Source organism: Strongylocentrotus purpuratus, unplaced genomic scaffold, assembly GCF_000002235.5.
Source record: "Strongylocentrotus purpuratus isolate Spur 01 unplaced genomic scaffold, Spur_5.0 spur5_scaffold_9, whole genome shotgun sequence".
Taxonomy (NCBI): domain Eukaryota; kingdom Metazoa; phylum Echinodermata; class Echinoidea; order Camarodonta; family Strongylocentrotidae; genus Strongylocentrotus; species Strongylocentrotus purpuratus.
The window spans coordinates 28643267-28668645 of NW_022145615.1; the positions used below are offsets into that span (position 1 = coordinate 28643267).

The 25379-nt window shown below is 35.9% G+C and overlaps 1 protein-coding gene across 2 annotated transcripts; it reads left to right on the forward strand.

The window, feature by feature from the left end:
- The first annotated feature begins 1209 nt into the window (after positions 1–1209).
- LOC575065 (non-lysosomal glucosylceramidase-like) lies at positions 1210–25138 on the forward strand. Of its 2 annotated transcripts, none has more exons than XM_030976325.1 (18): positions 1210–1953; positions 2870–3475; positions 4140–4228; positions 4593–4708; positions 8054–8281; positions 9215–9330; positions 10960–11071; positions 12009–12111; positions 12700–12847; positions 13852–13977; positions 15027–15196; positions 16196–16300; positions 16951–17058; positions 17668–17819; positions 18473–18579; positions 19297–19439; positions 19959–20266; positions 20978–25138. In XM_030976325.1, the coding sequence occupies exons 2-18, from the start codon at positions 3105–3107 to the stop codon at positions 21185–21187; spliced, it is 2712 nt and encodes a 903-aa protein (XP_030832185.1). In that variant the 5' UTR covers positions 1210–1953; positions 2870–3104; the 3' UTR covers positions 21188–25138. The 2 variants fall into 2 exon arrangements, with proteins under 2 accessions (XP_030832185.1, XP_030832186.1); XM_030976326.1 differs by having other exon boundaries at positions 1210–1871.
- Positions 25139–25379: the final 241 nt, after the last annotated feature.

A 25379-nucleotide genomic window follows, 5' to 3' on the forward strand; every position in this document is an offset into this window, starting at 1 on the left:
CATACCCTTACCAATTATTTCATAATTTGTTAAGTATGTGAAAAACTGATTTGTCTCGATTTATGCTCTTCGAGAATGTGACATGTTATTATTAGAGCTTACATCATTCATTCTTGAGTTGCGAAAAACACAAAAAACAATCAAATTTACAGTAGGTGCGAATCATTCAGTTTTTAATTGTATATCCATGTACTTGATGTACATGCATCAATAGTATACCCACCTATTGTGTCTCAATTGTAAACATAGGCATGTTTGTTGTAAATGATGTAAGTGCCAAATATAGCCATTGTGTAGCATGCTTCTGAATAGGTCTTTAAATCCCTGTACAGTGCACTCAGCTTCCATACCGGTTGCTCATTAACTATGCTCTCAATAGACCAATTCATGGTTGTTTTCATAAGCATACAGCAACTTAATTATAAACAAGCATTGACTGGAGTTATTGTATTTTAATGGCTATAGTTAGAACCCAGGAGTAAGGTATGCATAACTTTAAATGTTTACACTTTGAATGGATGTGTTTTTATTCAGCAATTTTTGTTATGATTTCTTTGAGAAGACAGATTGTAAGTTATCTTGACATTAATAATGACTGTTTGATTGCTTAAAAAAGATTGAGAATATAAGAAGTATTTGGGGATTTTGTTGGATTCAGCTTTTTTATTGTATTACTTTATTAAACATGAATTATAGGTACATTAATATGTATTTTCCATGGAGACTTGTCTACTTACAAGACTTAAATGATGCTCCTATTTGCCAAACATAATTTATAAGAAGTAAAACAATTTTGATTTGATTTGATAAGCAAAAGAACAATCTGACAGGGAGAGAGAGAGAGAGAGAGAGAGAGAGAGAGAAAGAGAAAAAGAGAGATGGACTTCATCATGCGCTGAGCCTGTTGAGTAGAGACACAGATTTATGGAGTAAGAGGCCTGGGGAAGCAGTGTCATTTGTCTAACATGATGGTCCTTATCCCCTACATTAAATGTGTAATGTTGTCTGGCACTCAACATGATTAGTCGTGAGGAAGCAGAGAGAAATAGACAAAGGAGAAGGAGGAGGCAGAGGAGGAGAGAGGCAGATTGAAAAAATGATTTATTTATTTTTTACATATATAGAAAGAAGAAAAGGGAATTCATAAGGAAGTAAAGATAGCTGAAAACATGGATTCTTGTAGCATCAAGAGAGAACAGAGGAGAGAGAGAGAGAGAGAGAGAGAGAGAGCTTGAAGATATGAGTCACAATGACACAAAAGGAAAGAGATAGAGAAAGACAGAGAGAAGTAGAAAGATTTAGAGATTGCTGGAGAGAGGAGCAGCAGAGAAAATGAGATTGTGGCAACCATGAATCCAATTGTCATTTCCTGGATGATATCGTATTCCACTAGTCTGATAATAGTCCACATAGTCTTATCTAATGAGAAGTTGCCTTCTTACGAGGTCTTCTTCGCTTTGCCAAGTAAAATACAAAACAAAGAAATACTGGCCTAGCTTTCCTCAGCTGCGTGCCTTCCTTTGCAGCCTTCTTCAGGCACTTCTTATGCAAACGCAGAGCACGATGAGTACAGCCGTTTTATGAGGCTCCACAATAGCCTCGTTATCATTAAGTTATCAACTCTATCATGAGCACAGTGGGATCCACCCAGCTAGTTACACATTGACTAAAAGATCTTGCTATTATCAAAGTGCAAAATCAGTATCTCGCTAGCTGATGAGTGAGTGGGGAAACGTATTCCAGTCTCCACCAGGATTGAGTAACTAGATAGATGCTCATTGATTTGTCCATGTGCTAGCTGTACAGTGCTTCAGATCATTTAGCTACATGTACTTCTGCTACAAGGAATTTACATTTGAAGGAATTAAAGAGTAGGTGTGGTATTCATGTACATGAATCCGTTTTTATTCTGTTCTTCTTCAAGCTGCAATACCATTCAATTCTGATCTACATGTAGGTATACACTATGTTCAACTGATATACATTTGCGCAAGTGGAGATTACGATGACCGTATCAGATTATTTGTGAACTTCACACTTAAATGTTTGTATGCTATCTCCTATGAGTAATTCTTTAGGAGGATTATAGTTGAGGACTTTGTTATTTGGGGTTGAGTTCAACATTGGACAACAAGCAGAATTTCTTTTCTTCAAAACTACCAAGAACTGTAAACAACAAAATCTCTAAGTGCATGGTCGAATCTATTATGTTTACAGTATAATGAATGAAAAGTAAATATTCTAGGTGTAAATGCATGTCTTACTTGGAGCATATACATCCTTTTGGGGGTGGAAAATACAAGATGGCATTTTTGCTGCAACTCTGTAAACATGGAGGCCTTATATTAGTGATTTAGAATGAAAATTTCATGGTAAATTTTGAATAAACTGATTGAGGTCGTACATTTTTTAAGACAGTGTGTGTTACCCCAGTGAATTTCCACCTGAGATTGCATTGCCCATTTACATTCAGAATATATTGTTGATATGCACGTACATGTACATGTAAGTTAACGACTAAATTATTCACTCACCAGGTTTTGTAAATCTAAGTATGTGATTAATTGATTTGTCCCAATTTTATGTCTCTTGAGAAAGTAACTTATTAAAACTTTCTTCTAAAAATAAAAATAAAAGTATTCAACATAGGCCCTAATTCAAACAGTCCACCTTTCATTCTTGAGGTACGAAAAACACAGAAAATATCAAATTTACCAGGGTATGAATAATTCAGTTGATAACTGTAAGATGCCATTTGTCTAATGATTGAAAATTGTATTTGTAGTGCAAGTATGGTAATTCAGTCCTAACATATTGTTGAAGAATTTTTGTTTAATAAATATTTGTTTTTTGTTTTTTCAATACACAGACATGCTGTTGAGTACACGTACTTGAGCATTGGAAAAAGCAGGATATGGCTGACTAAGGATCGAGCACAGCACATACACGCTTTTGGAGCACATCAATGATTCTCTGTGCATACATGATTACAAGTTGACAAAGGTGTACAATGTTATCTTTAATGGTGTGAGTGAAACACAGATAAAGGAAGAGCGTCACAGAATTTCCTCTTCTCCTTTCCTGGTATAATTAGGCTTTTCAAAATGGCTGCTGCCATTGATGATGTCACGGTAGACAAGGACTGCTCAGAAAATGACGAGGACCAAATTGAGGACCAAATTGAGGAGCAAATTGAGGACCAAGTTGAGGAGAAAAGTGAGGGAAACAAGAACCAGGGCTCGGAGCTCAATGGCATCGAATGTGAAGTGGACCACCTGAACATAGCCAGTAACAATTCAGCGCATGGGGACAGTTTGAATTCGAGGAACACTGGAAAGAATGATAACCTGGCTCAGTTTGGCATCCCTCAGTACTGCTGGACTGTACAGCTTAATCATAAATTCAGTGAGAAATGGCGGCCACTGACCATGGTCAGACCGCATCAGATCAAGAGCTTTGTTCTACCGTCTGTCAGGTAAACTAGCAGATTTAACATTAAAGACACACTGTACTACTTGTAGCTACTTGCTCCCTCTATATAGAAAACTTCCCCAATCGGTGCCTGTTGGTCCCCCATGATCCTCTTTTTCTTATATTAATTGAGAGCTGAGTTAATAATATAGCCACCTGTCAGTGACCTCGCTGTGTGGTCTAATCCCTTCTGGCTGAACTAGTACAGCCGGCCTTTAAAGAACCTGTTGTAAATGCAAATTGAAATAGATGAATTCTATATCAAGGGAAAGCTTGTACGCCATAGATTTAATTATCAATTATGCTATTTCAGTGTCTCTCAGAGGAGTAACGCCACTCTGAAAACATAAAATCTAAAGCGTTGAAATTGCAAGATGTCGACCAAAAAACTAGCTGTGGACTTGATGACATCATCTTACAGTATATGGAGTACCCATATTCACTATGACTTTGCATTAATTAAGTACTTTTCATCGCCTACATGTACATGGATACTGGTATTTTCAATCTAGTGATATAATACTTTTTGAAATGTTAATTGCTACAAAATGGACATGATTATTTCTCCATCAATTTAATTTGTGTCAGTTAATTGGTTTAAGTGGAAGCTCTTTCCCTATCATTGTTGTTTCTGTTCTGCATAATTGATTGAATTCCATTCATTTCAGATACGCCCAAATGCACTTGAAGATGTGGCGCGGAGGAAAGAGGCCTTTCATTGATGTGTTACATCCTATGAAATTCAAACCCGTATATGGTAAGCGGTAGCACTGTGTCACAGTTTTCTTTCAGATATTCTTTCTACAAATTCACTTGCTATTTTGATATGAAGAGGATATATACAATGTATTATATACACTGTACATATGTGCAAGTAGTGTTGGAAATCTTAAATTCATGTGCTGTTATTAGTATACTATGATTATTCTTAAACACAATACCAGAGTTCTGATATTGACATTGATAACTGGGGTCATAGAGCAAAGCCCACATGTATTCATCTGTCTGTATTTCTCTTATCTATGTTTAATTACTTCTGTCTCTTTTTTTACCCTTGTGCTATCTGTCCCTGTGTCCATATTTCTATCTATTTCTCTATTTGTTTATCTGTACTCGTACAGGTGTACCGGTGGGTGGTATCGGGTGTGGTGCAATAGATAGAGGCTGGAAAGGGGACTTCTGTAGATGGTCTTTATCTCCAGGACGATACACTTATGATAATGTGGAATTAAATCAGGTAGGCAGACTTATCTTATTTTTACGATTGCACTGCATCATGGTTGGAGGCGATACAAGGTGTCAAGGAAAAATTCCTGATTTTAACCACCATATACCGGTAACAATCATTTTACCCTTTAAGATTAGCTTGGGTTCTGGTAATGATAGAAAATAAATTCTCAAAGAATCCAACAAAAGTTACACTGAATATTCAAGTTTACAATTAAAGGACATGTGCCAAATGATGTAGGAAGAAAATGTATACAGGCTGAGTAATGAGCATAGGAAGATAAGGACATCAAGGTACATGGCCCGACACTCTGTGCTTAACACAGGTCACTGTGTGCAAAAGAGAGTGGTGGTTTTTATTGAAGATGATTTCCAGCAAGTTTTTGTGAGGTTGTTTTCATTTTATCAATCAATCTACTGCAGTATAAACAATCCAGAATGAATTATAGCCACGTTCTCTCGACATACGAGGCCCATACCAGAGCTCAAGATTAGCTTTAAAGACAAACCAAGATTCCTACTATAAATGCAAATGGTAGATCAAAATTGTTATTGAAATCAATTGAACCATGGCATGTTATATAATAAACACTTGTACTTCAAGGATGAATTGATTGAATTCAGAAGTGAGGATTTATTTTCCATTTTTTAAACAGTGTAGCTGGATTCATTGAACAATTCTGTAACACTGTCATTTGGTGTACACATCAGGTGTTTCTTGGCAAATAAATTCATTTTGATTTCTCTTTTATTGCTAATCATATCAGATTTGATTGGACTCATGTAATTGGCCACTTTTGTAGAATCTGTGCTCTTTTGTTTTGATAATGGTTAGCTATGCATTTAGATTGGCTACATGTTTGGGTAGCCATGTAGATCCAAATTTGGCATGCCGTAGATGTCATACTTGTAGGGTGTATCAACCTCTCTGTACTCCATAAATATCTTCTAGCGATTGTTATTTTCAAAATGCCAAGGCAAAGAAAGCATTTTAATTTGATTAAAATTCCAAATTCAATTTAGTATTTGTCATTGCTGGTCTCATTGGACCCTTCTAGCTGAAGCTTTGAATCATCCTATTAATAATATTAATAGGATTGCTCTTCTTTATAAAGTTGTATTAAAGGATCTTGCTGTTATGAAATTGAGTTTTGGGATGACCCCTTTGTAAGAAGAACCAGAAACTCTTCCTATATTTAATTAAGTAGATTGATTTAATTTGCGATATTGTTAAGATTATGAACAGAATAAATTTATTGATATAATTTGCTTTTTGCTTGTTGAGTTAAAATTAGTATGACAAAATGGGAGAAAGTGCAAGAAACTTACTTCACATACCCTGTACAGCATAGAATTGAACGCATATTTTATATAACAATGGTACATGTAACATTTGCTAAGATTGTTAAATCTAAATCTTGTAGAAAATGTAATCTAGTTTCTATAGTGATAAAGCAGTTGGTGTCAATGTGTGGTATCGCAGGTCTCTAATTTGCTTTGTGTTCCAAGATAACATACGGTAATGTGATTATAAATATCTATTGGGGAAAATGAGTACCTGTATGGTAAACCTGGTCACTTAAAGAATATTACTATTTTGAAGTACTTCATGATCATTTGGAAGCGCAATTTTTTTAGGGCTTTAATATTACACCATTTCACAGACACTGATAACATGTAGGGCCATGCATCTCAAATTTGTGAAACTGTATCGTTGTTTAAAAATGCCTTTAAGTAGGAAGTTGTCCATTCTCCTTAATGCAGTTAATGTTTAATCACCTCCATACAAACCTGTGGTTCTACAAGTGGACAATTAGGCTGTAATGGAGACAGATAAGACAGTGGGTCATATCCGTGGCATGAGGATGATTTATTCGTGCTTGGGCGTTGATTATTATCCAGATGACAAAGTCCACTACTTCATTCCATTAATACCTACATGTATAACCTTAACATCATTACTGTATTTCTCAGGATCTAAGGCTTTGTTTGCAGTTTGGTAGGATGTCATAGACTTATAAAAGAAGGAAAACAAACCCAATCCACTTTATCCACATAAATGAGAATAATAGCCCAATGTTTTCAGTTGGACTTTAATATCTCATCATTATTAGTCTGTGATTTTTTCCCTTTGGGGGGGGGGGGGGGCCTCTGGTCTCCTCTATTATTGCCCATGGTATTTTGTTATGCCCAGTCTTAGATATTTTCTGCCAATTTTGTCTAAATATACCATTTACGATAACATTCTTACATTGTAAATTGATTCTTAATATCATGGACATCGAGACAAAATGACCATTTAGAAATTGAAGGAAATATTTGTTGCAAAAATTAGACTGATTGTTTTGTATATCATATGGATTTTACACATGTATGTCAGAACAAAATTGTTATCAAAGCACGCATACAATTGCACCAATTCTTTTCTTCAAAGCGATGAATTGTACAACCTTTTATATCAACGTGTGCAAGCGTTAGTAATGTGCAAAGTGTACATCTAGCTATATATTCCTTACTTTTTATTTGAGTCTGTGTTGCAGTGCTCAGCGTACTTATTTATTTATGAGTAATCAAGCGAAGTGCAAGAGCATTATTTATGCATGATGATTTACATTCAGAGTGTGTTTTAAGGATTGCAGGAAGCATGTGTGCGACTCGTTAAAGGGTGATAACTGAACTTTTCTAAAGAACATTTCATTTAATCTCTTCTTACACAGACAAGAGTCTATCAATCATTTCAGTTGATACATGTAAATGTACTTTCAAGTACATTTTTCCAGCGCTTCAAAAACACTTATATCCCTTGAAATTGATTATGATCGTAAAATTCATTAAAGACAATAATCCTAACACAAGAAGACATATAAAATCTCTCCTTCCCCCATAAAAAAGAAATAAAAAACACTGAATGAAAATGAGATACTAAAGTCGTTGAGGATTGAAGCATATTAAGGTGAAATGAAGTGAATTATCTAATACCTTGGCCAGCAAGGAAGTTTGAAATATGAGGCCACTAGTTCTATAGTGCGAATCTCAAATAGGCAGTTTGGTCAATGGATTGTGACGTAGTAGCAGATAATTCTCCCATTCGCCATGTACAAAAATACCATTAATATCTTTTTTTCTCTTAAGTGCATATTTCCTGGGGCACTACTCAAAATATGATATGGATATCATATTATTTTAGAGAATAGACCCTTCTGAGTCATACATTTTAGTCATTTCTCATTTTTTGTCTGATTTTATTCAAACTTTCACTAGTCTACTTCTCTGATTTGTTATGCTTTTCTCTACAGTAGTTTGCTATCAAGCTTGGATTTCACTTTAAATTCATTTATTTGTTTCCAACACACAGTTTACGGTGTGTGTGAGGCGAGGGGGTAAGACAGTCTACCAGCAGGTCCTGTCGCCGAACAAACCCCATAACAAGGACCTAGCCCAGGCCTGGGAATGGCAGTTTCCTGGTAACAGAGCGTCCTATCATGGTCTCTACCCCAGGGCCTGGACCAAGTACCTCCTACCGGGGCAAAATATCACCCTCGTTTGTCGACAGATCTCACCAGTCTTTCCTCACAACTATCAGGTTAGTATGTGAGCCATGGTGTTAAATATAAAGTACGATGATACTGTCTTCAATATCTTTTCATGTTCTACATTACTGTATACATGTATCATCTTTCAAAGAAACGTAGTTGAATGGAAGGATTTTAGCCATGTCAATTTGGCATTGATGTGAACTCTATGATGTGTCCATTTCTATATTGATACATGAAAGCAATATATTCTTAAGTGCATGTGACAGATCATATTTAGGAATTAAAAATACATGTACCTGCACGGTATGGTCTTGTAGTGCCTTGAATTTTAACACCCTTTTGCGGGTGGTTAATGACATGTGCGCAAATATCTATTTTTTTATTTTTTATTTTTTTTAGTTGTAAAAGTGTAAATTACATTTTTATTTTTATTTTTGTATAGCTGAAGGTCATTTAGTACTAAAGCTTTGCTCCTGGGCAAGTAGAGGATTAACGAATATATTAATTTGAGAATCCAGAACCTTCCGGTTCAAGTACCACTGTTTTAAAGATAAAGACCAGTTATGGTCATGCGATTGCATGTGAAAGAAACATTGTGGAATCGATCAGAAAAGGTTGATCATCTAGCATATAAGAATGTGTACTGCAAGGTTCTGGAATCATCCAAATGATAAGAAATATGGCCCAGTCTTCGTAAAGTTACAAGCACTGTACACAGAAAGATGTATATGGGACTATACGCACAGTGCACGACACTTGCATTTATCTCTCACATGTAGATAAACTAATTTACCAAATATATCAATTAGTAGGCGATTTCCTAGCAATTTTTTTATCATCATGCATTAGTCAAAACATATTCTTTCACATGATTGGTAATAAGAGCTTCCATTTCATTTTTTGAAATTGGGGCGTTTCCAATACTGGTCTTTACCTTTAACTATTGAGCTATACATGTATTGGTTTGTTCACATTGACAGGAGACTTCACTACCTGTGGGTGTCTTTGTATGGGATGTGTACAACCATGGCACTGCTGCTGCAGACGTCTCTATCATGTTCACATGGAAGAATGGCACAGGCACTTCTGCTGATAAGTAAGTTCTTCTGTTATGTGTGCCATCCTTCATGGTGAATTGCCGTTTGGTCCAAAACCAGTTCATATAATACCCAATTAGTCCATTCCAAAATGGTCTACACCCGGCCCGTCTACTATCCGCATGGTCTCATAATCATTTTTGTGTACTCATCATTTGGTCTAATGACCATTTAGGCAAATAGTCATTTGGTCTGTTACCATTTGGTCTACACCCAGCCTGTCTACTATCCACATGGTCTCATAATCATTTTGTCTACTCATCATTTGGTCTAATGACCATTTAGGCAAATAGTCATTTGGTCTGTTACCATTTGGTCTAATCTCCAATTATTGTACTACCATTTGATCTATTGTTCATTTAGTCTAATTGTAGACTATATGGGAATAGATCAATTGGGTAGTAGACCAAACGGCTATAAACCATCATTCAAATGCCCTTTGCCTGTTTTCAGGCCCTGACTTCTCTCTATTTCGGGCTTTTTAGGCTCCTTGTTGGAAGAAAACCAATGGTTGAAGATCTCAATGGCCCAAATTAATGATAATAATATGTCTTGTTTACCCAGTTGTTTGTGTGGTGTTTGATTAGGTGTTAAGGTAATTCAGTCAAAATTGACTATTTATGCCTAATCAGTATTTTTATAGCCTCATCAGTATTAAAATACTGTTCCCCCTGAGAGCCCTGCAATCATGTTATTACCCCAGCTTTAGCAGAGCTACCATGAAAAGGCGCTCAAGCATCCAAGGAATTCCTTCCTACCAGGTACCCATTTATCTCAGCTGGTTGAGCGTGGCAAAAGTAGATTAATACCTTGCCAAAAGAAAATTAGTGCCATGATGGGACTCGAAATGCGAACCATACCTCTACATAATTCACAAAGGAGGTTTGAGGAATTCTGCAGTAATGTTCTTGCGTACCAATTAGCTGCGCAGGGCCAGCTGATCATGTATTTACTATGACCGATACCCGGGGCCCGTTTCATAAAGCTTGTTATCTATAACAAATGCTACATTTCTATGACAAATTTGCTCTCAGCCAATCAGATGCCATGATTTCAGTAGCTTGTTATAGTAGCTTGTAACGTGTTATTGATTATAAGTTTTATGAAACAGGGCCCTGGAACTCCAAATATATAACCTGCTGTCCCTGCACAGTTAAGGTGCGCATGAACATTACTGCAGAAAGCTTTTGAACTTGCGGATTGAGGTTTTTCTAAACCTCATTTTTGCCTATTTTTCCCTATTTTGTAGTTTCTTTAGTAGTTATGAATTTGTCAATTTAGTTACTAATTATTCTTAAGTATCATTTGAGGGGTCCAACGTTGTACAAGCATTGCTTTTTAGTGGACCCCTCTGTTTCCAAAACGTATTCCTAAATTGTTGTAAATGTTTATAATTAATTTGTAATGTTTTATTGGAAACATAAATACGGTAAATTGAATTGAATTGCCTCCTGGCCCTCTTCTATTGGAATGAATTTCAGTCATCAAGCACATTTTAATATTGTTCATGAAGGGTAGGGTACAAAACAGGGTTTTTATCACCTGGTTGATATGATTATCATAAACATATGTGATTGATTTTTCTAACCATATTTTAACAATTTTGTCACGTTTCTTTGCCTGTTTAGGAAGGGAGGGAGGTGGAACACGGGGTTCTCTTCAGCCTCAACCTCAGGGGTGATGTTCCATGACGGACACCCTACACAACCATGTACTATGTGTATAGCAGCAGCTGATGGGGTAAGACAGGCCTAACAGCCATTTCTCTCAATTTCTAGAAACTTTATGATAGGTGAATTAAGAAAATAAATGTGCTTAGATCCTCACAATGCAATTATTTCTTCTTCATGTCGTCTGTTTGGAGTTATAAGGGTGTTAACTCATATAATTTTACACAGTGCCCTTCTGGCCCCTAATAGGCAATGTACATTTAAGGAGAGGAGAGCCTATAAAGAGTACTCAAATTCTATTTGGAATTATACTAAGAAAATATCCATTCGACTTGTATCTTGCTCAAAGTGATGAACTGTGAAGCATTTAATGGAAAGTTCTGAGCTACAAACAGATGGGAATTAGGAAAAATCTGTAGATCTATGGATTCAATTTGAAATCTTAAGGAGCAGTGTAGAGATGCAAGAAAAGTGATTTATGATATGATTTTAAGTTTTCCGCTGTTTTTAGCCTTCACGCAGGAACCTATTGAGATTGTTTCCAAAGTCCATTGAGATATATTAAACTTTATTTTGTTATAGTTTGAATATCATGGTCAAATAACATCCGGTTTCATTATACAGTCAAACCTGCTTTAGCGACCACCTGTATAGAAAGACCACCTGTCTATAGAGACCACATTTCTCGTTCCCCTTGAACTTAGTTTCTCATTGGAATCGGTAGTAAAGGAACCTGTACATAAAGACCACCTGCGTATAAAGACCACTTTTTATGTTTCCCTTGTATGCTCTTTATATACAGGTTTCACTGTACAAGTATGTTAGCATCACATAGGTTTTACCATCACTTACAAGAGATCTTATCTCAAGATGAATATTAGCTTTCTCCCCTCTCACTCTCAACCTTTCTCTCCCATCTCTCTCTGTCTCTCTCTCTCTCCTTGTGTAACAATACATAATATCATTGCCTTATTACTGATGAAAGTGCTTCTGTATTTGCCTACCAGGATGATGTCACCGTGACAACATGTGCATCATTTAATCCTTCATCTCAACTGAAAGAGCTTTGGAATGATCTCAAAGAAGATGGTCAACTCAACACAACAAAAGGTGGGATTACAATCTTGGCTGGGCTTGTTAACATGTAGATGTGTTTGTAGAGGTGTTGTGGTTGAGCGGATACATCACCAGACTGTGGATCACAAGGTCCGCGGTTTGAGTCCCGCCGCGGCACTAATGTCCTTTGGCAAGACATCGATCTACATTTGCCACACTCAACCCAGGTGATGTAAATGGGTACCTGACAGGAATTAATTCCTTGAAATGCTAGAGCGCAGTAATGGCAGCCATGCTTAAGCCAGGGCAATTTCCAAAGCTCTTTGGAAGCGCATTGAGGCGTTATAATGTGATATGCGCTATACAAGGACCAACAATTATTATTTTGAACTACCATGGCAACATCATTCAACAACAAATCAAATCAAGGTTTTCATTGAATTTACCACTAATGGCAAAGTTACCTGCAATGGGGCCCAAATATTATGAAAACTGTTGATATCTCAATCCTCTCTCTCTCTCTCACATGGTGCACCCGCAAGCCTACTGTATGTTGATATCTTTACCGTATAATTTTCAAAACAAATGAATCCTCCTGTTTTTCTTATGTTCCCATTAACCTCCTCTTCCATTGTCTGCCAGGACCTACTGAGCGTACAGAGAAGGGTGAAACCTTAGCAGGTGCTGTAGTATCATCACGCCACATAGAACCCAATCAACAAGGTCTCCTAGAGTTTGCTCTCTCGTGGGACATGCCCAAGGTTCAATTTGACAGCTGCTCGTACTTCAGGTAACCAATCTCTGTCTGGGACCAGTTTCACAGAGCCCTTTTTCAATGACAAATGACAAAAATCAGTGCCAAATCTGCTGACAACCAATCAGAAGCAAGGATTTCACTAGCTTATAACAAAAACTGTCATGTGTCACTGATGGCAAGTTTTGTGAAATGGGGCCCTGGTAATCACTTTGATAATAATAATTGATAATTGATGATTTATTTATTCTTGTTCACAAATGTGGGAATATGCTTTACACCAGCAGTAACATGCAATACAAGTGATCAAGACGGAAAGATAGAGTACAATAGAAACACATACAGGTATAAACATTCAAACAAACAAACAAATACATGTTTCATCTGCTCACAGAACCAAAGGGATGTAAACCTACATGTAACCATTTTATCTTCAAATGGATGTTTAATCTGTTGAGAGCCAGAAGGGTGTTCATGCTGTGATAATGATGCAACTTTACGCCCCTTTTGCACTGAACAGATGGTGTATTACATACATGTAAACAACCAAATGAGAATAACTCTACTCTAGTACATGTAGATTCTACACATTTCATGGCATCCAATACAATGAGAGAAATATGGATTCTATTTTTCTTTGTATAGAATTTGTCATTGTTTTTCTTGTATTTAGGGAACATTGTTTACTATGATGAATCTAGTTTCTTTTTGAGGGTTTAATTAATATATAATTAATGTTGGTTTTTTTTTTTTTATGTGAATGCAAGTTTATGCTACTTGTTGTTTGATATTTTCTCCTTTCATCTGGAATATACACATTTGTATGCATATGACTTCCTCCAGGAAATCTGCTAGATTTATGTGTACAAAGTATTTAACCACTGAGCCCAGTGCAGGCTTTTTCAATCTGTGATGCTCTTTAAATATGTCCAACATATAATTCTTATCAGTCCATATACCTTCATCTTTTGAAGCAAGTTCTTTGTCTGCTTACTCAGTCTTATGGCATATATACTGTCTTTTTTCATTATTACCTGTAGGAGATACACAAGATGGTTTGGTCGAGACGGGGACTCAGCACTGGCCTTGTGTAGTCATGCATTGGAGGAGTACGGAGATTGGGAAAAGAATATCAATGAATGGCAGAACCCTGTCCTTGAGAATGAGTAAGTCATGGTCAAGGTGGTCCTATGAGTCATGGCTGACCCTTTGTGTCCCTGGTCAGTTGTTTGGAGCTATTCAAATTTTCTGAGACAAGTATCTGAGGAGAAATGGACTTTAATATGGAATCTTTTAGGTCATATATCCTTGATTAGATTAGAAGGCATTGACCTCTTTTCTAACACTACATGCATTTACTGTTTTCTACCTTATTTCACATTTTAAACTTCAAAAGCATAATTTTTGGTCAATATTTCATTTTAAAATGGTTTCCTATAAGTATCAGTCTCAGAATGAACCAAAATTAAATTGTGCATGCATGGTGTTTTTGTTGGCTTAAAATCAAAATTCTATTGAAGGTAGTCGAACAGCCTTATCTAGGTATTTGCGCTTTAATAAACAAACTGATTATCCCAGTTGTAAAATTTTGAAGTATAGGCTTTGTGAAGTATAAGTTCACATTTAACTAGTTGACCACTGAGTTTTGTAATATCCATATCCGTAATATCCATAGTCGAGTCTTAGTGCAATTTTGAATGTAGGGAAGCAAGTAACCTGGAATTCATAACAATGACATGGAGACCAGGCATTTTCCTCTATTGCTCCTCGCCTGTGGGATTCCCTCCCATCATCTATTCTCGAAATTGACAACCTTGACCACTTCAAAGCTTCACTCAAAACTCACATCTTCCTTCCTTCAAATGCGTACTTTATTTGAGGAGCTTGCACATTTGAATGTTTTTTTAAACAGATATATGGCGCCATACAAATGCTGTGAATCATCATCATCATCATCATCATTGCTGCATTATGCAATTAGTTTGTTTTGATACGTGTATGTCACTTTTGTTTGTTGATTTGATTTGATTTTTTTTTCTTCTCAAATATCCACAAATTAAAATGAGATATATAAACCATACAGTATTACAATATATAATAGAAAAAATGAATTATACAAGTAACAAAATACTGATAAGTATATACAAAATAAAAGAAGTTTTAGAGTACATTTAAGTTTGAAAATAAGACAAGATGTATATTTTTCTTTTGTCAGTCGGTTACCTGCGTGGTACAAGTCCGCTCTCTTCAATGAACTGTACTTCATGACGGATGGTGGAGGGATATGGGTTGATGTCGACGAGGAGTATCCCAATGGTGAAAACAATGCCCACACGAGAGCGTCCTCTCTCGTCAGAGAGTATGGCAGATTTGGGTACTTAGAAGGTAAATATAATTGGACCAATGGTTAGAAAGTGTTAACCCTTTTACTCACTGAACCGCCTGAAACCGCCCGTCTGTTTTCGTCCGTTTTCAACGGGCTGTAGTATCCCTCTATGGGGTCTACCGTGATAATGTTATACGTGCGTTATCCTTACGATGTCTACAGTAGGATTCTGCATAGAAAAATAGCGCATGTTTCTTATTGTTCAGAACAATGTCAAAATGAGAGAAATATTGCAACATCGTCCAGTGAGTAATAGGCCATTTTTACAAAATCTCTAGTTGCTAATGGGTTAAGGCTCGTTCGCATATGTCGTATACTGTAGTGGTTTTGTGTACTAATGAATGGTACATGAGAACAATGTAAACAAGCCTTCTGGGAGTGTTATTCATAGAAGTTGATTCTGCAAACCATAGTTTCTCATGTACTAGTAATGTGCACTAAGTGCATTTTATTTCTAGGATCAGCTAAAAGTTAAGTTGATGTGAACAAAGTATGATTTGAAATCTCTTCATGTGGATCATTCAAAGAAACACTGCTCACTGCTCCTCTTTTTTGATATACCTTGAAAGATAGGAATGCTTTTATGAGCAACCAATAATCATAAAGGAGATGAGACATTGTGAAGAGTGAGATGAACTGGATTTTGATGCTCAGAGAAGGGGGGGGGGGAATCATTTTTGTCAATTTATGTTTAGGAAATTTCAGGAAAAATACAGGACCGCTATTTGACCTAATCTTCTCAAAATAATTTGTCATTAATTTTATGAATGGACAAATCCGTACAGTAATATATATAACAGATTCATTGATTCATAATATTGTTGACAATATACATGTAGTTATATATAGTGATGTCTTTTCTAACTTTAACTTTAAAAAGTGTAGTTTCCTGTTCAAAGCTGATAAACAAGGCCATTTTAAGAAGAAAAAAATTACCATGATGCAGTTTCTATAGCTTTGAATAATTATGATTTACTCTGTTTTTGTTTGTATGGCAGGTCATGAGTACAGGATGTATAATACCTATGATGTTCACTTCTATGCGTCCTTTGCTCTCATCATGCTGTGGCCCAAGCTAGAGCTGTCCATGCAATATGATTTTGGTATGTATCCTCTGCTGCAGATAACCAGAAATAATTGAATCATTTAGTAATTTGAATGAAATTATGTCTGATTTTGTTAGTGTTGGTGGAGGGTGAAGGGGGAGGGGGGGGGGGGGGCTTTGTTATCATTTCATATAATATGTTCAGGTGCCTTCTGTTTTCCAACTATTATCATTTTTATCTATAATTATAAAATTTACACAAATGAAGAGTAGACTACCTGTCATCGAGATGGATTTCTTTGAACAATCCAGTATGGTGTTTGCCACATTTTCTTGTCAAGTAGATTTAGAAAAACAGTATAAAAAGATCAACAACACCATCTTTAACATATGCATGGACATTTTGTTGGAAACCACATCTTTTTTGTTTGTTTATTGTCTTGTACTGGTTGTGTACCTCATGATGCACACTATTATTAGTATTAGTGGTAGTATTGGTACAGTCAAACCTGCTTTAGTGACCACCTGTCTACAAAGACCATATTTTTTGTTCCCCTTGAAAATGGTTTTCTATTGAAACATGTACTAAAGGAACCTGTCTACAAAGACCACTTTTTGTGTTTCCCTTGGGCGGTCGGTCTCGACAGGTTTGACTGTATTATTATCGATGTAATGAAAGTTCACTACTCTTTTCTCTCTCTCCTCCAGGTCAATATGTAGACCATAAAGATGAGGATAGTTTCCAGGATCTATCATCAGGATTGAGATCCATCAGGAAGAGTGCTGGATGTGTACCTCATGACTCAGGAAACCCGGGTAGGTTAACTAAAAACTTGAAAAAAATTGTATTACCCCATTGACTACTGAATTCTTGCATTCCCTCAGGCTTTAATACAGGCGCAGCCTTGTTTGGGTAGGGAGTGGGTTAAACCGTTGGAAGGGCTGTACATGGAGCTGTTCGGAGCTGTAAGGAGATTTCAATAGAAATGAATGATAAAATAATGATACAGAAGGAAAACTATTTGTATTAGGCAGTGAAAGAACTGATTACACAGGAATGAAGAAAGAAAACAGAAAGAGAAAGAGAGAGAGAGAGAGAGAGAGATGAAGGAAAATACAAAAAGGAATAAAGAGCATAGAGTGCACAGAAAAAGATTTATGAAATATGGAAGAGAAAATAGAAAGATAAGAAGAAATGTTTGAGATAGAAAAAAAAAACAGACTAGAAAGGAAGAGAGAGTAATGAAAGAGAAAGAGAGAGAGAGAGAGAGAGAGGGGGGGGGGGGGTGACAGATAGATTAAAGATAGAAAGTATAAAACAAGCATATTTTTTAATATATGTGTAAACCGTTCCCTATATTTGCCTATTATGAATACTCGATTATAAACCTGAATTTGCATAAAACTCTCTTATTTTTTTTTCAGAGGAAGATCCTTGGTTGAAGCTGAATTGCTACTGGTTCCACGACACGGCCGAATGGAAGGACCTGAACCTCAAGATGGTCCTAATGGTATACAGGGACTACTTTGCTACCAAGGATAGGGAGTTCCTGGACTTCATGTGGCCCAAATGCATGGTAAGGTGGTCTATGCATGTAGTACACTTCTGTGTATTGTTCAATGAAAAGAAGAGATGCCAATCATAAAAAAACTTTTAATTTATTCACCAAAACATGAATTTTGTATTTAAAGCCCCACTGCACTACTTATAGCTACTTGCACCCTCTATATAGCAAACAATGCCCAATCGGTGACCATTGGTCCCCCATGATCCTCTTTTTCTTATGTTAATTGAGAGTTGATTTGATGAGATAACCACCTGTCAGTAACCTTGCAGTGTGGTCTAATCGCTCCTGTAAACTAGTACAGATGGGCTTTAAGAGATTCGAGGGGGGGGGGATGCTACATCTTGATAATCTTTTCCTAAGGACCTACCTTTTTCGTGTTATTATACAACATATGACATCTGACCCAAATAGCAATGGGTATCACATTTTCATTTCCCCCCGTATGCCAGGAATCAGCAAAGTATTTTGGAACTAGAATTGAATAATGAGATTTCAGGAAATAGTACATGTGATTTAAGGTAGTTTTGAGCCATTACAAATTATTACTTAGTGACTATCATGGTTTTCATAGATTATATTCATTATCTGGAAAGAGAAAGTTGATAATATCATTATCAGTGGACTACAGTAATGTACCACCCCATGTTTGTTTCATTGTTTAGACTGTGATGGCTAAAGCTAACAGTCAAGACAAGGATGGTGATGGATTGATTGATCATTTCGGAACAGCTGATCAGACGTATGATGTATGGACAGCTAAGGGATGCAGGTATGTTCTGTCATGCTTACCTTCATTTCATCTTTGACTTCATAGATGGTGTTAACATTTTTGAGAATTTTTGTAAGTGTTCTTAAACCATAATTGTTGCTTGTCTTCAAAACGGAGACAGTTGCAATCACAAGTATCATTCGGTCCAGTTTGCATATGGACAGGTAGTGATGAGTAATTCAAAGAGGAATATGAGTCATGTGGTAAATCAGTATACCAAAATTATTTGCTTTTTCATACAACATAATTCAACATTTTGTTAGTGAGTCTGGTTGAGAATTTAATACCTTGATTTATATTTTCAATTACCTCTTTAAATAAATTTGTAATTATCCTTTTACTTAGTATTTTTCTAGTGCTATACAGGTTTTAAAAATAAACTATTATATAAATTGTTAGATACATATGAATGTGTATGTAGAAAATGATACTCTTGTCATACAAGATTGTACTTTGTGAGTCTCGTTGAAGAGACTCCATGAGAACCCGCTCTCCGCGCATGCGCACATAGTCGTTCTTCGCAGCTAGGCTAATAGAAAGTAATTTTTTATCGCGCAAATTATTATTAAAGAAGATTTATGTTTATACACATTCACATGTATATACTGTAATACTACAATCACTCAGAATAACATGGTACAAAATAGATTTCAGAACTACATGTATTGTAGTATGCGCCTACATTCTTCAATAATCTTTATTCTTTGCCTTCCCCAGTGCGTATTGTGGAGGCCTGTACCTGGCAGCTCTGAAGTGCATGTGTGAGATGGCTGACCTACTAGGGGATGACAAAGCCAAGCGACAATACTCAGAGATACTACAGAGAGGAAAGGCCACGTATGAGAAGAAGCTCTGGAATGGTATGGTGCCTCGTGACCAATTCACTTGATTAATTTGTTTTTAAATGTTGCTGATTGATGGTAAAATTAAACCAAAAATAATTCCTTTAGGTGTAACTTGTCTATAACACGACAAAGGAGTAGTTATGCAAGAGATTCATCTAAAATATGAATTGTCGTGCTTGCATGTAGGGTCTTAGGAGATATTTCTGTTCATGTTAACGTTTTGAAACTATCTCTGGAAATCCCAACAAAACCTTGCCATAGCATATCAATAATAATAATAATAATAATAATAATAATAGCCTAATAATCCACTCCAAATTTTATTAAACCGAAACGGAAATTCTTTTTGCCCAATTGATCAATCAGTCAAAGTCAAAAATTGAGTATGAAAAATAATTTGATTTTTATTCATAGTTAGACATATTGGCAACATATGCAATAATTATTCTTTTATGATGGTGTGCTTTAAATAATTGTTAGTCTTATTCATATTGAATTTGATGATGATATGTACTTTACATGATTGACATCCAGGTCGATACTTCAACTACGACAGCAGTGACCAGAGTTACCACGACAGCATCATGGCTGACCAGACCTGCGGTCACTGGTACCTACGGGCCTGTGACCTGGTCCCAGAGCGGGACCAGGTCTTCCAGGTAGACCATGTCAGGTCAGCGCTACGGACCATCTTCGATATGAACGTGATGGGGGTCAAGGAGGGTAACTTTGGGGCTATGAACGGGATCAGACCCAGCGGCAAGCCAGACCATACCAGTCTACAAGGGGAGGAGGTGTGGGTCGGGACTACCTATGGTCTCGCTGGCAATATGATTCAAGAGGTAGGAATTTATTCTTCTTCTTCTTCTTCTTCTTCCTCGTTAAATGCTACTTCATGCAACGAAGATTACGCACTGCAGTGTGGTGTGTGCCATGTCCAATATGTGTGTAGAATGATGGCAAAATTCTGATACAAAGTTACCCATTAGCCTCGTTCACTTATATTGAATTAATTGTAGTGATTTAATTTCTAAATCCAACTTGCTTAGAATCGCATTCTCCTTGAGGAATGTGGAGCATATATTAACTGCAAATTGCACTTGATATCATTGCAATCTAACCTCAATGTAGTAGGGTCTAGAGATTAGAAGAACACATATTTATCAGCAGAATTAAGAAGTAAAAATATTTTGGCAGTAGGTTGTTTATATCAAAGTAATTTAGATTTTTGTTGTTGAATGTATATGTAGTTGGTTTATAATCATATTTTAGTCGTAAAATATTACAGCTTTTTTATAATCATTCAAAAAAGGGCTTGAAAATATAGAAAATAATGTATTTCAATGTACATGTACATGTGTACAGGTTCTTTGTAGATCTAGCACTATGTCTTGTATGATATTCCAGACCATATTATTCTATCATTTCTGTTATTAACAGTTTCTAAGTTACTTTTGCCAAGTAACTGCCTAGAGCAAGAAAGTAAAAGCAATATGGGTCATTCTTCCTGTACTAGTCACCGACCATGAATTCATAGTGTCTTTTCTTTACAGGGTATGTGGGAGGAAGGATTCCGGACCGCCAAGGGATGCTACACGACGTGCTATGAGCAAGCCGGTCTGGCCTACCAGGTCCCTGAAGCTTACATGTCCAAGAAGATCTACCGATCCCTAGGTTACATGAGACCCCTGGCCATCTGGGCCATGCAGTGGGCTGTGGAGAAACGACAACAGCAAGAACAAGAACAAGCTCCAAGCAGCTAAGGGTGCGGTCAAGCGATTTTTGAAGCTAGAATCACAAACATGAATCACAAATCAAAATGCCGTTAAAAAACATGGTTACTATGGGAGAGCGTTCAAGCAATTTTTCATCCACTCTGATTCTTGCTCATTTCAAGCTCAGCCACTGCTCATCACACTGTGCAGTTTGACCCTGGAAGTATAGGTCAACTTCGCCGCGTGCTTTCTGTCTGTGTTTACGGTCGACTGTCGGTCAAACCGGAAGCAGGCAACGATAATGGCGTTATAGAATCATGATTGAGATCTCTGTTCGTTCAAGCGAATTTTAGGGACCGTGATTCTGCAGAATCATGATACAAAACGCATCTTTTTCAGCATTTCATTTTTTTGTTTTTAAACACGTTTAGTTTGACGACCGACAAAAAATTGCTTGAATGCAACCGTGTTTTAAACTAAACGTCTTTGAAAACCGTGATTCTAGGATGAAAAAGTGTTGATTGAACTTAAAGTCTAACCAAACCTTCTACAGTGAAACCTAGCAACAACCTGTGTAGAAAGACCATCTGTCTATAAAGACCATATTGTTTTGTTTCTCTTAAATAATGGTTCTCATTCAATCGGGTATTAAAGGAACCTGTTCATAAAGAGCATCTGTCGATAAAGACTGCTTTTCTTGCTTCCCTTGAGCAGTCTTTATAGACAGGTTTTACTGTGTTTATACATGTAGTGGCTACCTGTTATCAGAGACTTGTATACCAGTTATTCCTTAGAGTGTTTTAACAACAGGTTTAGCTGCGGTCTTTATAGACAGGTCACCCTTAGTGATGGAGAGGTCATATTATTACCAGAACTGGAGAGTGGTCTTCATATACTGGTTTGAATGTTCTTGCTAAAAATCTCCACCCTTCCACAGAGATCACCGTCCATATAGAAAAGCCATATAATCAAAACTCAAAGAGTGGTCCTTATACACAGGTTTCATTGTTCTTCGCTCTGTCTTCATAAACATGGATTCATACACACTTCCAGACAGACAAGCCGTCCTAAAATTTTATCAGAACCCTCTAGTGGCCTTTACACGCAGGTTTGACTGTTGTATTTATCGGTACCGAATAAGAAGTGCCCTTGATCACTCAACAAATGTCACAATACAAGCATTTAAAAAAAATTTAAACAAATCTTAATAGCCTGGAGGCAGTATACATGTTGCAAGCTCTCTGTTTTTTTTTGTACACCAAAGAAACCTTTTTCCAAAGCTACTAACAAGTATATGTGTATTTGTAATACATGTAATTGAAATATTTACAAGGGGGTGTTCTTTTTCACCATTCTGTATTTCGATAAACCTACATGTCATTGAACCTTTATTACTTGGTTTGTAAATCAATTTTCAAGTCCTCTTTTGATACAATCAAGAAATGATGCCAGTTCATTGCTGCTTAATTCAATGCCTTCTGATTTATTTGAGGCAGATTATGTAAAGTAAAAGGTGATTATCTGTAAGAAATTTAATCAAAAATACGGCTTAGATTTGTAAACTTGAATTCAAAAATTCAGATTTTGGTTTGAATTAAATTACTGTTCAACAGAATCATAGTAAATGATTGCGTGACTGTGAAATAAATGTTTTAATGTTATTTCATTTTTGGTTTTCTGTAGCAGGCATTATTTTAAGGTTGATTGGTATCAGAATTATTTATGGTCTTATATCATACGGGTTAAGAATAATTTTGGATGCTGTGAAACAGAAAGGTCTACAATTATATCCCAACTCTTGCCGACTTATTGTTCTTCTCTTCCTCTCTCTATTTGAGAGAAAAATAATATTTTGAAGTGGTAAAAGAAATACCAGGAAAAAAAAGACTAGAACTTAGATATGTCACTGCTTTTCTTGAAAGAATAGTGATATAATAATATTCTGTCTCTTGTATGTGATGATTACGAGTGTTTCGTGGGGGGGGGGGGGGGGCAGCTCATCGCAGGTACAGTATACTGAGTTACATGTCTCACTATTGTTAAACCCTTTATCATCATAATTTGTGATATCGAAAGGGAGATAATTTCATCATGTGTATAGTTTCTCACTGGTACTGGTACTGGTGTATTGCTAATAGAAATTTTCACAGCACTTCCATTAAAAGGATTTAGCAGGAATGATTTTTTAAATGTTATTATTATACATCTTTTACCAAAGAACAACTTCTTGATTCCATACTTATGTACTACACAACAGGATTCTGTGCTATGATAGATATATTAAATTGGAAATGTATTCTATTTATGAGATTATATTATATCAATCAACTAACTAATGTGATAGTATTACTAAAGATTAATAAAGTATTACTAAACTGATTTCCATATTAATTTCTTTGCATATCGGTTTAATTTTTTAGGTTGTTCCATCTTTGATTGTAGATTACGCTTTATATTTTAGCAATTATGAAGTGCCTATTGTAGTATTTATTCAATATATATTGGTACTTTCTATGAATTTTTATGAACGATTGTATGTATGGTAAGTAAAATAATGTTTTGCATTGAAAAACTAGCATGTTTGTGTAATTGTACAAGCAACATTTTACAGAAAGAACTACAAAATCAAGCAATTAATTTACCAAAGGTAGTGTAGTTTGTCAAGATTAGTTTAGGCTTGTAGTATATTTCCGGTAGCACACTTTCTTCCACAATGTACGTTCCAATTTCATCTCCTATTTACTGTTCATTCATGTGAATTTGCAATCAAAATATGTTTCATAAATTGTAAACAATGTTCTTCTTTGCTTCAGTAAACTTAAGGTGGGCTGCAGTAATGTATTGTAATAAGTTAATGTTTAGAAAGGCAGTGTTTTTTTTCTTCTCCAACTTGATCTTTGAAAAGAAGTGTTTAAATGTTACTTATAAAGTTAAACCAATCTCAAAAAATAAAACTCGGCTTAATATTCAGCTCATCAGGATCACACATTTAGGGTTTGCGTTTCATTTCTGGAGTTGTGTTTTAACTTATTTTTTTAAGTGGATGGCCTTTTTTCTTCATCTTATTATCATTTTTTTAGGGGGGGGGGGACAATTTTGAGCATCATGTGACTTGTCAGCAAATTTGATCTGCTAGCTTCCGTTCATAATGGTCCAATATCCTTAATTTTACCAATGTTATATGGTATGCATGTTTATGCATTTGTGTTAATTGATGTGAATCAAATTATTTGTGAGAGAAAATGATATTATTTTGACACTGTCTGTGATTTTATCTGAACACATATCTGTATTTCCAAATACTTGATCTGAAATCTATCGAAGTGATTTGTATGACTTGAAATATCTATTTAAATGTTGATTTGTTGATGATGGTATATCTGGAAAGTTATTTGACTGTACATATTTGTGATGATTCCAATTAGATTATATGATTTTGAAGAGTGTATATTTGAAGCTATGTATCTTATCATTGTATATTATTGGTAGGTTAAGGTTTGAACCCAGATCTCTTTATTCATGCTAGATTATAGTGTTCCTTGCTTTAATACATTTCTTCCATCTTTTGAATAAAACTATTTATCTAGAAAGCATGAGAAACATGCAAGAAATATTGAATTGTGTAATAGAAATTAATCTCATCTTGTTAAACCTTGTACTGATATTAAGTGGTAAGCTATGGTTTACCTATCTCTCTCTCTCTCTCTATTTAAGAGAATGCACTCTGCATCTCATAACACAAAGCTCAGTGACTACGCATATGACCTTTGTTGCATGCAGTGCTATTCATTTACATATACATAACAAATTTTTAAAGGTCACAGTTTACTACAGTACATCTGGACGAGCATTTATGTTTAATAACGGTCAATTAAGTACTTAATGTTAACTGCTTGAGCATTGAAAGTGTCTTTAAAGCCTTTGAACCTTGTTTGTGAATGTAATAATGAATGCACCATCAACGAGAACAAATAAAAGTGTGATTTTTATCTGATTATATGAATATGTTTCGAGATACTTGTACTTGGAAAATAAGATTAATGTAAGATGTGGATGTATCACGTATCTGCTGAATTAATTTGTAAGCAGCTGTCATCATGACGAACATTACATGTTCTTGTATCAACATTTGTTTTCTGTTTTGTTGGTATTTGAAGAAGACTCATAACCATTCCCAAATGGTTTCGACTCTGTTTCAGTCTGTCCACAAGAGGCTTAATGCCTGTAGAACATTAACCAT